Source organism: Oncorhynchus mykiss, chromosome 13, assembly GCF_057628025.1.
Source record: "Oncorhynchus mykiss isolate SJ-2025 chromosome 13, ASM5762802v1, whole genome shotgun sequence".
In the NCBI taxonomy this organism is placed as follows: domain Eukaryota; kingdom Metazoa; phylum Chordata; class Actinopteri; order Salmoniformes; family Salmonidae; genus Oncorhynchus; species Oncorhynchus mykiss.
The window spans coordinates 13,705,169-13,722,085 of NC_143034.1; the positions used below are offsets into that span (position 1 = coordinate 13,705,169).

Consider the following 16,917-nt stretch of genomic DNA (forward strand, 5'->3'; position numbering starts at 1 on the left):
GGGATTCTGTTCTGAGTATTGTGAATGGGGGACATCTGCCATGCACAAGAGAGCCTTGATCTAAAGTAATGCCATGGTGCTCTTTCATCAGAAGAAAAGTACTGGTAGTTTGAAGTTGCTGTTGGTGTGGTGTCATTATGTATGAAAATATATATTGTGATGTCCCAAATTGCCCAATATAGTGCCCTTCTTTAGACCAGAGACCATCCCCCTATATTATTATTTTTATTGAACTAGGCAAGTCAGTTAAGAACAAATTATGTTTTTACAGTGACGGCCTACCCCGGCCAAACCCTCTCCTAACCTGGACAACGCTAGCCAATTGTGCACCGCCCTATGGGATTCCCAATCACAGCCGGTTGTGATACAGCCCGGGATTGAACCAGGGTCTGTAGTGACACCTCTAGCACTGAGATTCAGTGCCTAAGACCACTGCGCCACTCGGGACCACAAAATATATAGTTACCTACTTTAGACCAGAGACCATTCCCCCTATATAGTACACTACTTTAGACCATTCACCCTATATAGTACACTACTTTAGACCATAGACCATTCCCCCTATATAGTACACTACTTGACCATTCCTCTGGTCAAAATGTGTGCACTATATGGGAAATAGGGTGCCATTTGGGACACTAAAATTGGACAGTGGTATGTCTATCAGCTAACATAAGTAGCTAGGTCACTAATATTTAAATGGCATGGCTGAATGCTGTTAGCCTGGGTGCTAGTCTGGTTCAGCTCTCTTGCCAACTCCTTATGGAATTGTCACGCTATTTGGCTTGACAACGGAGTAGGCAAAATCACAACAGATCTGGGACCAGGCTAATATTTATAGCAAAGGTACCAAAAACGAAGTCAAAGTTTCCGCTTTGTTGCTTTCATCTGTGTTTTCGACTTTTGAGATAGCGCAAGGTTGATTGATGGTGAGTGTTTTACGAGCTGAAAGAGCTCATTGTTGCCCCCAAATGGGTATTGGTCGTTACAAACATCAATCAATAATGGAAAGGTTGTTTCTGTAAGCACATTGGTCAACTTGACCATTCTTCAAACTCCGATTGGCTCTTCAAAAAGCGCCTACAGATGATTGGTCGAAGCTGAACTGTCAATCAAGTATCTCCCTGCCCTGGTCAATAGGGCCTACGTTCGAGGCAGTAAACCAGTAAGATTTGTGTCTGTAATTCTTCACCGCCTCCTTCGCAATCACCGATTGGTTACTTTAGGAGGGAAGACTGCTAGAAGGTTTGATGCCCACTTTCTGCGCCCTCCCCACACTTCGCCTTTCTCATCTTCCCGCTTCTGCGCAACTCTGCTCGGCCTAACTACCTGTCCAAACCCCCCGTGTGTGTCTGTGTATTTTCCCCAAGAGAGCAAGCAGCATGTCGGACTACGGCTCACCCGGGGCCGGAGCGGGCGCTGGAGGCAAAAAAGATGCTTTCGCGGACGCCGTGCAGCGAGCCAGACAGGTAAGGTCGGAGCAATAGCGAGACTGGGGCACTGACCCAAGCCAGTCTGTTGTGTGCGCTAGCTACGATGCTAGGCTAACTAGCTAGCTTGCAACGAGGCCGTCGATGGGTTACTCGAATCGATGCGACCGACCGGCTTGGTGTGTGGGTGAAATCAAAATGCGAAAAAACCTAGATTTGAACCTCATGTTGGTGTACGCATGTGTGGCTTTGTTTTTAATATTAGCTAACGTTAAACGTTTGAGTTCGGTAGCACCACAAGGTTTACGCTAGCTAGAGTGCTACCGTTAGCTGGTGAGGCTAGCTGATAGTGTTCTCGGCGTGGCGATGCTTTCCTTGTTCTAGATAGCAGCTAGCCAACAAGCCCCAAACACCGACACTAACCTTACCGTTAGGTGCCTGGATAGCAAGCTAACTAATGTTGGTGATTACGAAAAGCCCTCAATTTATATTCCAATAGACCTACCATTTAGTGAGTAGTTAACTAGTTAGTCATCAATCATTTAACGTGGCTAGCGTTAGCTTTAAGTTTGGTAACTAGCTAGCGCCAGCAGACTATCATTAACTTATTAAGGTAGTAGCTAGCTAGTTCAATAACGTTAGCTAATGAGGTAGACGTTTCCACATGGAACCTGCGATGCAAACTTTTCCAAAACAGTCAAATTTTGTCGGCCAGTGTTTCAGAATAGCTAACTTGCATAGCTAGTGGGACACAAACACGCTCTAGCTAGTGTTAACGTTAGCTACTGCCGACAGGTCTGTGATACGAATTAGGCCAGTATCTCCAAACGAGATCCTCTTATCCCAGTCTGGCAGCTACCTGGACTAACCCCGGGTGTAGAAAATAACTACCGAGTCTAGGGCTGCTTCTCAAATGGCACCACAGGGATCTGGTCAAAGTAGTCCATTATTGGGACTATAGAGTGCTGTTTGGGATCCAACCCAGCTATTGTGTAATAAAGGGATGCGGGATGGTACATGGTTTGTGTAGAGGTGATGTACTTGGGCAGCTACAGATCTAGGATCAGGCTACCAGCTCCAGATTCAAACCTGGGGAAGATTATACAAAATGGTCCATATATCACCATCTTGGGCCAAATTCATTCTCTCTGGGCGCTCACACAATGCATTTGAATGGGATACATGCTGTGTGTGTTCCCTAGATTGCAGCTAAGATCGGAGGAGATGCCGGACCTCCAAGTAACAATGGAGGAGCAGGAGGAGGAGAGGGCTTCCCGTTCCAAACACTGAAACGCTCTCTGGAGGATGGAGGTAGGAGACCAGGGGAGGGCAACACAGAGGCACAGGGACCAACACACACAGAGTAATACACACGGAGGAAAACCGAGACACACACATGCACTGTGTACACACAGAGGATCATGTTCCCGGAGCCTTACTTCAGGATGGTATTGAGGTTCATGTTTTTCCTGTTTTATCAGACCAACCAGATGCCAAGAAGATGTCTTCCCAGGGGGACAGAGACTCAGCCACTGCTTTGTGTACGTATACCTAACAGACCGTCTCTTGTCTCTGCCTATCCTCTCACATTCATCGGTTGCTTTCTATTGGTTGTTAATCCATTACTCTTCCCTGTAGCTATCGGAGCTCAGCTCGCTGCCCTGTCTCAGCAAAGGTATTAATAGAAGGATGTTTTTTTTTCGTTTTGACTGTCTTGTATATTTTGCTGTGTTTGATTCCCTGGTGTTTTGGGCTTGTTATGAAGGATAAGCATTCATTCCTCCTTTCTCTCCTTTCTCCCTCTTTTCTCTTCAGTGTCAGACCCTCCACTATGACAGAGGAGTACAGAGTGCCAGACGGCATGGTCGGACTCAGTGAGTACACACACCGTATTGCTTGGGCTCACACAGAGAAGCTGTTCACGTATACTATGATAAAATGACTTCACGGCTTGTTTCTCCACAGTCATTGGTCGAGGGGGCGAGCAGATCAACAAGATCCAGCAGGACTCAGGCTGCAAGGTCCAGATCGCTCCAGGTGAGCAACTAGGTGCTCACCTCTCTTTATATACTACCTCTACTATCTCAGCACGCAGCCCAGATGGCACCCTATTCCCTATATAGTGCACTACTTTAGACCAGAGCCCTATTCCCTATATAGTGCACTACTTTAGACCAGAGCCCTATTCCCTATATAGTGCACTACTTTAGACCAGAGCCCTATTCCCTATATAGTGCACTACTTTAGACCAGAGCCCTATTCCCTATATAGTGCACTAATTTAGACCAGAGCCCTATTCCCTATATAGTGCACTACTTTAGACCAGAGCGAGCGATGGCCATTATTATGCCTGATAAAAGGGCACTGTGTTCTGATTGGCTCTCGCAACAAAGGCATGTTGCTGTCCTTGTGCACGTGACATTAAAACGTGGAACTATCCGGCACTGCTTTTGACCAGGGCCTTGAGCAAATATAGTGCACTTCTTTGGACAAGAGCAATGACCTTTTTTTAGAGCACTACTCTAGGCCTGTGCCCTGGTCAAAAATAGAGCATTACATTTGAACATTGCACTACTATTAGTGCACTACTTTTCACCAGGGGCCATAGGGCTCTGTTAGTGCACTTTGTAAGTAATAGGGTGCCAATTGGGATTCATTTGTAGTCTGCCAGTGAGACCGATGTTGTTTACTTGTTGATGTTTACTTGTTGTTGTTTGTGTTTCAGACAGTGGTGGCATGCCAGAGAGGAGCGTCTCCCTCACAGGAAACCCTGACGCCATCGCGTAAGACACTAAATCATGTCCCCATAGGGCCCTGGTCTAATGTAATGCACTACACAGGGAATAGGGCTCTGGTCTAAAGTAGTGCCCTACATAGGGAGTAAGGTGCCATTTGGAAGTATCCCTTGTAGCTGTGTGGCACGATTAGGGTTCGGTAGTTTTTCCTAGTTGTTTGATCTCAATTTGAAAAATTCTGGGCGCTGGCATAGGGGCCATGTTAAGTGTTTCTGATCATTACACAACTCTTTCTAACGACTTGCCCCCCTCCTCCCTGTCTTTTCCTCTTCAGGAAAGCCAAGATGTTTCTGGATGAGATTGTATCTCGGGGGCGCGGTGCTCCTTCCTCTTCTTTCCACGAGTCGACCAATGGGCAGAGTGGCTCCATGCAGGAGATGATGATCCCAGCTGGCAAGGCCGGCCTAATCATCGGCAAGGGAGGAGAGACCATCAAACAACTACAGGTACACATTGGGAAGTTGTCTAGTTGAAGCCTACAGAAACAGGAGATAGACTAGTGTCCTGTCCAGGGGGTGTACTGGTACATCATTCTGCCTCACCCTACAGAAACAGGAGATAGACTAGTGTCCTGTCCAGGGGGTGTACTGGTACATCATTCTGCCTCACCCTACAGAAACAGGAGATAGACTAGTGTCCTGTCCAGGGGGTGTACTGGTACATCATTCTGCCTCACCCTACAGAAACAGGAGATAGACTAGTGTCCTGTCCATGGGGTGTACTGGTACATCAGGCTGCCTCACCCTACAGAAACAGGAGATAGACTAGTGTCCTGTCCAGGGGGTGTACTGGTACATCAGGCTGCCTCACCCTACAGAAACAGGAGATAGACTAGTGTCCTGTCCAGGGGGTGTACTGGTACATCAAGCTGCCTCACCCTACAGAAACAGGAGATAGACTAGTGTCCTGTCCAGGGGGTGTACTGGTACATCAAGCTGCCTCACCCTACAGAAACAGGAGATAGACTAGTGTCCTGTCCAGGGGGTGTACTGGTACATCAAATATCTGTACAGGAGAACGAATCAGAACACAGCTACTAATATAATGGGAGGGAAGTACTAGGAAACCAACACTATACATGGGGAGGCTCGTCAGATAGATGGATAGATATATATAGAGATAGATAGATAGATAGGTATATATGACAGAGATGTATCTCTTCCCTGTAGGAGCGTGCTGGAGTGAAGATGATCCTCATCCAAGATGGTTCCCAGCCACCCAACATGGACAAACCCCTGCGCATCATCGGAGACCCCTACAAAGTACAGGTAAACAACCCTGTTGCACGTACTGCGTACCCCACACGCCCCTGTTGCACGTACTGCGTTCACCACACGCCCCTGTTGCACGTACTGCGTACACCACACGCCCCTGTTGCACGTACTGCGTACACCACACGCCCCCGTTGCACGTACACCACACGCCCCCGTTGCACGTACTGCGTACACCACACGCCCCCGTTGCACGTACTGCGTACACCACACGCCCCCGTTGCACGTACTGCGTACACCACACGCCCCGTTGCACGTACTGCGTACACCACACGCCCCCGTTGCACGTACTGCGTACACCACACGCCCCGTTGCACGTACTGCGTACACCACACGTACTGCGTACACCACCCGCCCCCGTTGCACGTACTGCGTACACCACACGCCCCCGTTGCACGTACTGCGTACACCACACGTACTGCGTACACCACCCGCCCCCGTTGCACGTACTGCGTACACCACCCGCCCCCGTTGCACGTACTGCGTACACCACACGCCCCCGTTGCACGTACTGCGTACACCACACGTACTGCATTCCTGGATATGGGGCTGGTTGTCTCTGATATTATGCCAGGTAGTACTGTCTGACTTGATCAACCTCTCTTACTTTCCCTCTCTCTCTCTGCAGCAAGCGAAGGAGCTGGTGAATGAGATTCTGAGAGAGAGGGATCACGCTGGCTTTGGAGACCGAAACAATTTTGGCAACCAAATGGGGGGAGGCGGTGGTGGAGGAGGAGGAGGCATGGATGTGAGTAGGATCTCTTAATGTTTATGAGATGGATTCAACTTGATTGTAGTTGGAAGTCTGACTGGATTTGGACAGAGCTGTGGAGGTCAAACTCCCCCAGTTGCTTCTCTCTATCTGTGTGTTAACCGCACCTTCCACCATGGCACAGGGAAGGCAGCCATGAGGGGTTAAACCCATAGACTTAGATTGACTAGAAGGTTAAATAGAACATGTGACAGCAGCATCATTGACCTGATTGAGAATGCCCCTTCTACTCGTTCTAAGTCTATGGTTAAACGTTGTAGAATGACTGTGGCGTTGCAGCCCCGTTTAGTAACGAGCCTCGACTAGAACTCTGTTGAACGTCTTCGCCTCATCAGTATCGTGTGTTTCAGTTTGGCCAGATGCCTTTTCCTCATTAAGGTGTCTTTTCATTGGCCAGGTGCCCGTGCCCCGCCACTCTGTGGGAGTTGTGATTGGTCGAAGTGGAGAGATGATCAAGAAGATCCAGGCAGACGCTGGAGTTAGGATACAGTTCAAACCAGGTGAGGATCACACACACACACGACTTCCTGCTACGGAAAACGGCCTTCTGTTCTTGTTCAGCCAGTCCCTGTATCTCCCCCTTAAACCCTGCTTCAGTTGTTATAATCACTATGGTAATTCTCTCCCTCTTTTTGTTCTCTCTCCCTCCCTCCCTCCCTCTCTCTCTATCAGATGAAGGTACATGACCGTATAAGATTCAAACCCACACCTACAACAGATTTAACATATTTCTATCATGGGAAACATTAGTATTTTATGATGGAGTGTTTTTTTTACACGGGATCATAGGTCCAGGAGAAACAAACTGATCTCAGACCTCCTGTTAGTCCCACAACATTTAAATAAGTCACTTGACTGTGGGGCGAACCTGGGGCGTGTTCAGTATAGCCCCACCGTAACAAAACGGTTTGCAGCTGGGAACTCCAGTCTGTTGTTATGGGACGAGTCCAGGTAGCGCCGTCCCGTTTTGACCCTGCTTCAGTTGAGTGTTATGATCACTATGGTAACTCTCCCTCTCTTTGTCCCCCTCCCCCCTTTCTCTCTCCCTCTGTCAGATGAAGGTACAGGACTGTATATGAAACTTAAACACCACACACACTTACATACACAACAGATTGAAGTGTTTCTATCGGGTCAGAAAGGGCATGTTAGTACACCTCCTCTTAGAGGTGCCAATCTGGTAGCAACTTCCTGTCTTGACTCTGCTTCAGCTGAGTGTTGTGAACAGTATGGTAACTCTCCTTCTTTTTCTCCCTCCCCCTCTCTCCCTTCCCCCTCTCTCCCTCTCTCTCTTCCCCCTCTGTCAGATGAAGGTACAGACCCGTATAAGAGACATTTATACTGGAACCTTTTGGTTTAAACAATGATCGTTATGATGACTCTTTCTCATCTTTTTTGCTCGATCTGTCTTTCTTTCGCGGCGATCTGTGCTTCCCTCCATCTTTCTCTCGTTGTCTTTCGATCGCTCTCTCTCCCCTCTTGCTGCCTCCCTTCCCCCTCCTCCCCTCCTCTCTCTAGATGACGGTGCAGGTCCTGATAAGATAGCCCACATCATGGGCCCTCCAGACCGCTGTGAGCATGCTGCCTCCATCATCAACGAGCTGCTGCAGAGCATCAGAGTCAGGGAGGACGGAGGACAGGGGGTACGTACACTACCCTCTACAGGCTGACACATGGGAGGGCAGGGGGTACGTACACTAACCACTACAGGCTGACACATGGGAGGACAGGGGGTCCGTACACTACCCTCTACAGGCTGACACATGGGAGGGCAGGGGGTACGTACACTACCCTCTAGGGGAAACACTGAGTTAAATATAAGATGGGGCAGGGGTATGGACAGGTGAGACTTTCTGGTCTTGAGAAGGAGAGATGTCTCGAAGGCCGGATCTGAAATGTGCCCGTAGCATTTTTCCTGTTTTGTTGCATTACAACCTGGAATTTAAATTAGATTTTTATTTGGATTTCATGTAATGGACATACACAAAATAGTCCATTGTTGAAGTGAAATGAAAAAGATGACTTGTTCAGAAACATAAACACTGGGAAAGTGGTGCGTGTATTCACCCCCTTTACTATGAAGCCCCTAAATAAGACCTGGTGCCACTGATTACCTTCAGAAGTCACATACTTAGACTGCACTCAGGTGGACTTTATTTAACTTAGTGTCACGTGATCTCAGTGTGTGTGTGTATATACACCTGTTCTGAAAGGCCCCAGAGTCTGCAACACCACTAAGAAAGAGGCACCATGAAGACCAAGGAGCTCTCCAAACAGGTCAGATCAGGGTTGGGTTATATAAACATATCAGTCATTTTTAACATCCCACAGAGCACCGTTTTAAATCTTATTAAAACATGGAAAGAAGAACCACAAAACGCAGGATTCAAGATTTCGTGCTTTTCTGATAAAAATTATTATAGAATTCTTGTCACTATTATAGAATTCTAGAATTCTTATATGGAAATAATATTTGAAAGATGTGTGTGTTGAAACCCGAAGTGGGTGGCCGTGGATGGATGGGCTGAGGGTTGGGATGTGGGAGTTGCTGCTGTGGGTGAGATGGATGGGCTGAGGGTTGGGATGTGGGAGTGGAGATGGATTGGATGGGCTGAGGGTTGGGATGTGGGAGTGGAGATGGTTGGGATGTGGGAGTGGAGATGGATGGGCTGAGGGTTGGGATGTGGGAGTGGAGATGGATGGGCTGAGGGTTGGGATGTGGGAGTTGCTGCTGTGGGTGAGATGGATGGGCTGAGGGTTGGGATGTGGGAGTGGAGATGGATGGGCTGAGGGTTGGGATGTGGGAGTTGCTGCTGTGGGTGAGATGGATGGGCTGAGGGTTGGGATGTGGGAGTGGAGATGGATGGGCTGAGGGTTGGGATGTGGGAGTTGCTGCTGTGCGGGAGATGGATTGGCTGAGGGTTGGGATGTGGGAGTTGCTGCTGTGGGGGAGATGGATGGGCTGAGGGTTGGGATATGGGAGGAGTTGCTGTGGGGGAGATGAATGGGCTGAGGGTTGGGATGTGGGAGTGGAGTTGCTGTGGGGGAGATGGATGGGTTGGGATGTGGGACTGTAGTTGCTCTGCGGGAGATGGAATGATGGTCAAAGATAAAAGTCAAAACATAATAAAAAGTCAGTTTGAATGACACGGAGGAGCAGTGTTTTTACAGCCAACGCCGGTTTGCCTGAGGCTGCTGCCGTGCAGGTGTTTGGACACATTCATATACACACACTCTCATTCAAATAAACACATACAAGAACACACACATACATGTAATGGTGCCAGACATGTAATGGTGCCAGACATGCACACAAACATACAGTTGGCATTGCTGTTAGAACTTTAGTTGTCCTTTTAAAACATGTTTTTATTGTTTTGCTGTTGTCTTTCTCTCCTTGGTTCATTCTCTTGGTTGTTGGTGCATTGGGGGGTTCTTGGGGAAAGGAATCAATTGTATTTTTCTGCTTGGGGTGGGACTGTGGGAGTGGTCCTGAATGGTTGAGGGACAGCTATTGGATAGGACTGTGGGAGTGGTCCTGAATGGTTGAGGGACAGCTATTGGGGACCTGTGGGGGATCTTGGAGGGTTCGGGTCATGTTGTTGGCCTTGAGCAGGGGCATTGTCCCTGGATGCTTCTGTGTTGCTCTGAATGGGAGTCAGTTGGATGGCTGGTATGATGTAGTTGAGCGGCTTCACTGCAAGTAAATTGTATGTTTCGGATATTCAATTTAAACATTTTTTTTTTTTTACAAAGTGCCACCACAACAAACCTGCCAAGAGGGCTTGCCCACAAACTCAGACCATGCAAAGAGGGCATTAAATCAGAGGCGCAATTAAGAGACCAAAGATAAGCCTGAAGTAGCTGCAAAGCTCCACTGGAGATTGGAGTATCTGTCCATAGGACCACTTTAAGCCGTACGCTCCACAGAGCTGGGATTTACGGAAGAGTGGCCAGAAAAAAGGCATTGCTTAAAGAAAAAAATAAGCAAACATGTTTGTTGTTCACCAAAAGGCATGTGGGAGACTCCCCAAATATATGGAAGAAGGCACCCTGGTTGGATGAGACTAAAATTGAGCATTTTGGCTGTCAAAGAATACGCTATGTCTGGTGCAAACCCAACACCTCATCACCCTGAGAACATGTTTTTCATCGGCAGGGACTAGGAAACTGGTCAGAATTGAAGGAATGATGGATGGCATTAAATACAGGGAAATTCTTGAGGTAAAACTGTTTCAGTCTTCCAGAGATTTGAGACCGGGACGGAGGTTCACCTTCCAGCAGGACAATGACCCTAGCATACTGCTTAAGCAACACTCGAGTGGTTTAAGGGGGTACATTTTAAATGTCTTGGAATGGCCTAGTCAAATCTCAGACCTTAATCCAATTTGAGAATCTGTGGTATGACTTAAAGATTGCTGTACACCAGCGGAACCCATCCAACTTGAATGCGCTGGGGAGGTTTTGTCTTGAAGAATGGGCTAAAATCCCCGTGGCTCGATGTGCCAAGCTTATAGAGGAGACATACCCCAAGAGACTTGCTGCAAAAAGTGTGGGGGGGGGGGGGGGGGGTGAATAGTTATGCATGCTCCAGTTTCTATTTTTTTTGTCTGATTTCTTTGTTTCTCAAAAAAAAATGCATCTTCAAAATGGTAGGCATGTTGTGTAAATCAAATGATACAAACCCCCCAAAATCAGTTTTAATTCCAGGTTGTAAGGCAACAAAATAGTAAAAATGCCAAGGGGGGTGAATACTTTTGCAAGCCACTGCACATCAAGTCTCCCCACTATTCCCCTTCTAGTTTCTCCTTGACGTTTTGTATTTATTAATACATTTCTTTGAAGGGGACATTTTCTGTCAATGTGCCAGATTTGGCCAGCGGGCACATTTTCAGCTTTAGTCCCTGGGCAGATGGATAAAAATGACACTGTTTTTAAAAAATACATTTAATTTAAAAAAAGCTTCCCATCTGAAACCGTTCAGAACAGTTTGTGCAATATTCTGACGTTTTGTGACAGTTTTGGTGTTCAGCCAAGTTTTTTTTAAAATTTAATTTCTCTCAGCTGTTTGTGCACCAAATTTTCTCGGGGCTGAAGTTCAGCATTTGACATCTACGTCCCTTCATTGGTCAATAGTAGAGATTCTTCATTGGTCAATAGTAGAGAATCTTCATTGAACTGTTGTCTATAGACGACTTGTTTTTCTGCACATTTTTTCACTTGCAAAATACCACACAAAACATCTTAGTTAGATGCAACTCAGATCTATGCAAAAATGTCAAATTATTTTTTTTTTAGTAATCTTAGATTTATATCAAGACTATTTTTGAGGAAGTGTGTACTGGCTACGGAGTCTACAAATGGACAAATAGTACTACTGGCACTTTGCGGTTTTCAAGCGAAGGTCTTTAAAAGGTAGTATGTGAGCGCCGTCGTGCGGAAGCCTTTACCTGTCTCTTCTCCAGGGTCCTCCAGGTCCACCAGGCACGGGGGGGATGCCTCAGGGTGGCCATGGCAGGGGGCGAGGCCAGGGCAACTGGGGCGGTCCTCCGGGAGGTGAAGTCACCTTCTCTATCCCCGCCCACAAATGCGGCCTGGTGATTGGTCGGGGTGGCGAGAACGTCAAGGCCATCAACCAGCAGACGGGGGCTTTTGTGGAGATCTCGCGTCAGCCGCCGCCCAACGGGGACCCCAACTTCAAACTGTTCATCATCAGGGGGTCCCCTCAACAGATAGATCACGCCAAGCAGCTCATAGAGGACAAGATCGAGGTACGGGAGGACGGACGCGTGTCAACACACATTTAAACACCCAGTGTATCGTTTAATAGTCCCACATGACCTGTCAATGGAATGAATGGTTTCCTCTCTGCTCCTCTAGGCTCCTCTGTGTCCTCTAGGGGGAGGTCCTGGGGGACCTGGTCCAGCTGGTCCAATGGGCCCCTACAACCCCAACCCTTACAACCCAGGGCCTGGTGGCCCCGGAGGACCCCCGCAGTAAGTACACCAACCATGCACCCCTACAACCCCAACCTTGATAATGCAGGCGCCCCCCCACACACACACAGTAAATATAGCACCTGCTGGACATAAAGGCTAGGTGCTATAGCACCTTCTGGACATAAAGGCTAGGTGCTATAGCACCTGCTGGACATAAAGGCTAGGTGATATAGCACCTGCTGGACATAAAGGCTAGGTGATATAGCACCTGCTGGACATAAAGGCTAGGTGATATAGCACCTGCTGGACATAAAGGCTAGGTGATATAGCACCTGCTGGACATAAAGGCTAGGTGATATAGCACCTGCTGGACATAAAGGCTAGGTGCTATAGCACCTGCTGGACATAAAGGCTAGGTGCTATAGCACCTGCTGGACATAAAGGCTAGGTGCTATAGCACCTGCTGGACATAAAGGCTAGGTGATATAGCACCTGCTGGACATAAAGGCTAGGTGATATAGCACCTGCTGGACATAAAGGCTAGGTGATATAGCACCTGCTGGACATAAAGGCTAGGTGATATAGCACCTGCTGGACATAAAGGCTAGGTGATATAGCACCTGCTGGACATAAAGGCTAGGTGATATAGCACCTGCTGGACATAAAGGCTAGGTGCTATAGCACCTGCTGGACATAAAGGCTAGGTGATATAGCACCTGCTGGACATAAAGGCTAGGTGCTATAGCATAAAGGCTAGGTGCTATAGCATAAAGGCTAGGTGCTATAGCATAAAGGCTAGTGCTAGTTTGCATCGCTACAGTCTGTTATACATCCATGCACATAAAAGAAGGGGTCTATTGTTCGTGCGGTGAGCAGCTCTGATCCCCCTGTGCTGTTGAGGGATTTTTATGGCTCAAAATGTTTGATTTATATCCCCATTTGTCTGTCATGTACATTGTATGTTATTTACATTTCTTCCTCTGAATAAAACAAGGCCACATGTTACTTAAAGCCAATGGGTATCATGCGTTTTGGTGTGTTTGATGCGTTGTAAGACTTAGAAAGATATGAAGTGTTTTATTGTTCTGTTCTCTCTCCAGTGGCGGCCCCCCAGGTGGGCATGGTTATGGGGCCCCTCAGGGCTGGGGAAACACCTTCCAGCAGTGGCAGGCCCCTGGAGGGCCACACGACCCCAGTGAGTAGACACGGCTTCATATACACTGGTCTGGAACTCTCAGGCACTTTCCCTCCTGGTCAATAAATTTTTCCCTGAACTGTCCTCAACGCTCTTTCCTCTTTAACCTTCTCGTTTCCTCTCCTCACTTTTACCTTCTCCTCCCTTTCAACCCTCTTTCTCTAATCTTCCCCCCCAGACAAGGCAGCAGCAGACCCCAATGCAGCGTGGGCAGCCTACTATGCGCAGTACTACCAGCAGCAGCCAGGGGGCGCCATGCCGGGCCAGGCCCCCAACGCCCCAGCAGCTGCCCCAGTCCAGGCAGACCCCTCCCAGGCAGCCCAGACCCCTGGAGGCCAGCCAGACTACACCAAGGCCTGGGAGGAGTATTACAAGAAGATGGGCATGGGTAAGATTATCGCCATGGTTATGATCATCGCCATGGTTATGATCATCGCCATGGTTATATTGACTTTACAATGACATGTCCTATAGTGCAATAATCAATAACAATGTATCACTAGAAACAAAACACAGGATAAATAATAAATAATAGTGGATACATTTAGTAAAAATAAACCTCTAGATAATCACAGCTGGGTCAGCGCTTGCCAAACGGCGGCCATCTTGATCCAGAAGACATCCGCTAGTACCGTCCAGTCTCCAGACGTGTCAGGAGAGCCTGTGTGTCACTAGAAAATAACTGAAAGGCCTTCACACTGTATAGAGTCCTTCTACATGCCACCTTTTTTAATGGACACGTTTCATCCAGAAGATGTCCTCCAGATTTATTTCTATACAGCAGAATTGTGATCAACAAATACTATTTTCTTGTCCAAGTTCTTGATCTTAAAATCTGATCCGCTTTCCCTCCCTGTCTCTCCTCAGCCCAGCCCGGTGGAGGTGCTGCAGCAGCGCCGGCTGCAGCCGTGGCCGGGGGAGGAGCCGGCGGACAGCAGGACTACAGTGCAGCCTGGGCTGAGTACTACAGGCAGCAGGCGGCCTTCTACGGCCCTGGAGGGGCTCCGGGACAGGCTGCCACCCCACAGCAAGGACAACAGGTAACACACACACACCACTCAGCCAGGACAACAGGTCACACACACACACCACTCAGCCAGGACAACAGGTCACACACACACACCACTCAGCCTGGACAACAGGTAACACACACACACACCACTCAGCCAGGACAACAGGTCACACACACACACACCAGTCAGCCAGGACAACAGGTCACACACACACACCACTCAGCCAGGACAACAGGTCACACACACACACCACTCAGCCAGGACAACAGGTCACACACACACACCACTCAGCCAGGACAACGGGTAACACACACACACACCACTCAGCCAGGACAACAGGTCACACACACACCACTCAGCCAGGACAACAGGTCACAAATGTCATAGAAATCTGGGAACACTGGACAGTTACTTGAACTTCTCTCTCTCTCCCAGGCCCAGTGAACCAAATCCAGCCAGTCTCAAGCCTGTTAGATGCGGACCGGGAGGACTGTCTCTTCACTGCAGCCTCATCCCATCCAGCTCTCTGGACTTTTTAAATGTTTTCTTCTGGGTTTAAGTAATTCAAAAAATGTCTGGTTTTGACGGAAGCAAAACCTTAATTCCCTCCCTCCAATACACTCCCAGTACCCTCCCTCTTATCCCAGTACCCCTTCTTCTCTTCCCCTAAAAATTCCCCTTTTCTTTTTTACAAAAACTGAAAAATAACAAATTCTACGATTTTATTTTTTTGCTGATGAAATGATTGAACAACCAGGTAGGGTTGTTTTTCCTTTGTCCTCACCCTTCACCCCAACCCCTAGTGTCTGCCTGTCCTCACCCTGCATCCCAACTAGTGTCTGCCTGTCCTCACCCTGTACCCCAACTAGTGTCTGAGGAGGGGAAGAGAAGAAGAGGGGAAGATGGTAAAGAGCTCCTGCTCATTGGCCTCGCTAATACCCATCTGTAAAATACATGGACTCGCACTTCTGTCATTTGTTTGTTTTTCCTGAGGAATAAACTGTCGTCTAGCAGTGCTTTGGAGTATAACTATTACTAATATTCAGCATCAGTTTGTAAAAACGAGTTGTTTTTTTGCAAGCAAAAGGATATTTTTTTGCTTTTTAGGCTTTTATTTTCATTTTTAATTAACGTCTAGTTAAAACATTCCCTGTGTTGATGAAGTAGCAGCATTTTTTTCCCCCCTCCCCCCACCCACTTAAAATTTTACTTAGTTGATATTTTTCAGTAACTAAAGGGTGGGCCTGGGTTTGTGTGTGCCTGTGCGACTGACTGTGTGTACAAGCCCCTGTTTCTATGGATGCTTGCTACAGTGTGTGCCTGCTTGTTATGTTGGTTGTTTTGGCACAGTTTGTGTCCCCGAGGCCCCCGTCCCCTTGCTGACTTCAGATCAGATTGCTGCATCATCAGATGGGATACCTTTTATTTTTCCTCGTGTTCCAAGAAGTCGTTATGTGTTGTATGCCTTTTTTTTTTTTTTTTACTTTTTACTGCTTGTTTTTAAAAACTTCACAATAAAAAAATAAATAAGTATTGAGATACTTGGAGGATTGAATGTTTTGTTGCACATAGTTTCAACAATATCACTACAAACTTAATTTGTGACAAAAACAATCATATTGTTCACCCTATAACCAATCACATGCTGGGAGATTTGTTTTCGTTTTTGACTTACGTTCATGTATGCCAATCGGACTGCTCGCACCATGATCGAGAACCAATGGGAAGGCCATGGGTCGGGAGGTAGGCGGGGCCCAGTGAACATTACGGCGGAAAATGGCGCCCAGCTCGAAATCAGAAAAGGACGGTAACAAACAAACGCAGAGAAAACACAAAGAACATGTCGTCAAGCTTCTGAACCGTGGAAAGGTATGCAACAAACTAGACAAGAGAATGGCACGAGCATGGCTTTGACGAAGAATGTGAAGTCGCAGGGTCAATGTCTCGATAGTGCCAGACCCTGCGGATGCTAGCTAGTTAACGCGTTTTTAAGCACCAACGTTAGCTAGCAGGCTGACTCGTTAACAAGCCACCTTGGCCAAAACCTAGCTACCATCTATGATAACTAAGTTATCCAGCTGGTTGCTATATTGTGTGAGGGAATGTTGCTAGCTAGTTAACCGTCTACCCCAAGCCACTTAGCTAGCTAACGTTTGTTGAACCGAGCAGTAAGCCAGCTAGCGCACGTTACCTGTTTATTTCGCATTCACTAACGCAACAAGCTAACGCGCCAATTGACTAGTTTTGCATTTGTAGTCGCCGCTTGCTATTTCAGATCACTATGCACGGCATGATTCCTCTGTGTTGCAATGTTTTTCAATTCTGGTCTTGGGGACTGCTGGCCTTCTGTTTCAGCTAACGTTAAAGGTGATGCTGATCAGCGAGTTAAATCAGGTGTTAATGTTGATTTAGAACAAAACCATGCAGTGTACACCCTAGAGACCTGGATGACAGAACACTGCTGGGTGGTTGTGTAGGTAGAGTGGTTAAGACTGGTTTCCT

The 16,917-nt window shown here is 47.6% G+C and overlaps 2 protein-coding genes across 6 annotated transcripts in view; both read left to right on the top strand.

Annotated features, from left to right (window-relative positions):
- The first annotated feature begins 1,304 nt into the window (after positions 1-1,304).
- khsrp (KH-type splicing regulatory protein) lies at positions 1,305-15,956 on the top strand. Of its 4 annotated transcripts, none has more exons than XR_016485646.1 (18): positions 1,305-1,469; positions 2,633-2,741; positions 2,912-2,971; positions 3,069-3,105; positions 3,246-3,304; positions 3,396-3,479; positions 4,156-4,213; positions 4,500-4,671; positions 5,395-5,493; positions 6,125-6,244; positions 6,666-6,768; positions 7,576-7,911; positions 11,734-12,039; positions 12,149-12,264; positions 13,308-13,402; positions 13,581-13,790; positions 14,270-14,442; positions 14,851-15,956. XR_016485646.1 is itself a non-coding variant. In XM_036939883.2 (18 exons), exons 1-18 carry the CDS (start codon positions 1,383-1,385, stop codon positions 14,857-14,859), a joined length of 2,022 nt encoding a protein of 673 aa, XP_036795778.1. In that variant the 5' UTR covers positions 1,305-1,382; the 3' UTR covers positions 14,860-15,956. The 4 variants fall into 4 exon arrangements, 2 of the variants coding, with proteins under 2 accessions (XP_036795778.1, XP_036795779.1); XR_016485647.1 differs by having other exon boundaries at positions 3,396-3,467; XM_036939883.2 differs by having other exon boundaries at positions 7,787-7,911.
- dcaf15 (DDB1 and CUL4 associated factor 15) overlaps positions 15,882-16,917 on the top strand; it is a 60,049-nt gene continuing 59,013 nt past the window's right edge. For both annotated transcript variants that reach the window (XM_090195246.1, XM_090195247.1), the window contains exon 1: positions 15,882-16,284. In XM_090195246.1, coding sequence (XP_090051372.1) covers positions 16,192-16,284 — 93 coding nt within the window. In that variant the 5' untranslated portion in view covers positions 15,882-16,191. The remainder of the gene's footprint in view (positions 16,285-16,917) is intronic.

Bases quoted from the DNA above. Each gene is read 5' to 3' on its own strand.
- khsrp (XM_036939883.2), top strand. From the start codon at position 1,383: ATGTCGGACTACGGCTCACCCGGGGCCGGAGCGGGCGCTGGAGGCAAA. The intron at 6,245-6,665 runs GTGAGTAGGATC...TTCATTGGCCAG, and splicing joins GAGGAGGAGGAGGCATGGAT to GTGCCCGTGCCCCGCCACTC. The intron at 7,912-11,733 runs GTACGTACACTA...TCTCTTCTCCAG, and splicing joins GGGAGGACGGAGGACAGGGG to GGTCCTCCAGGTCCACCAGG.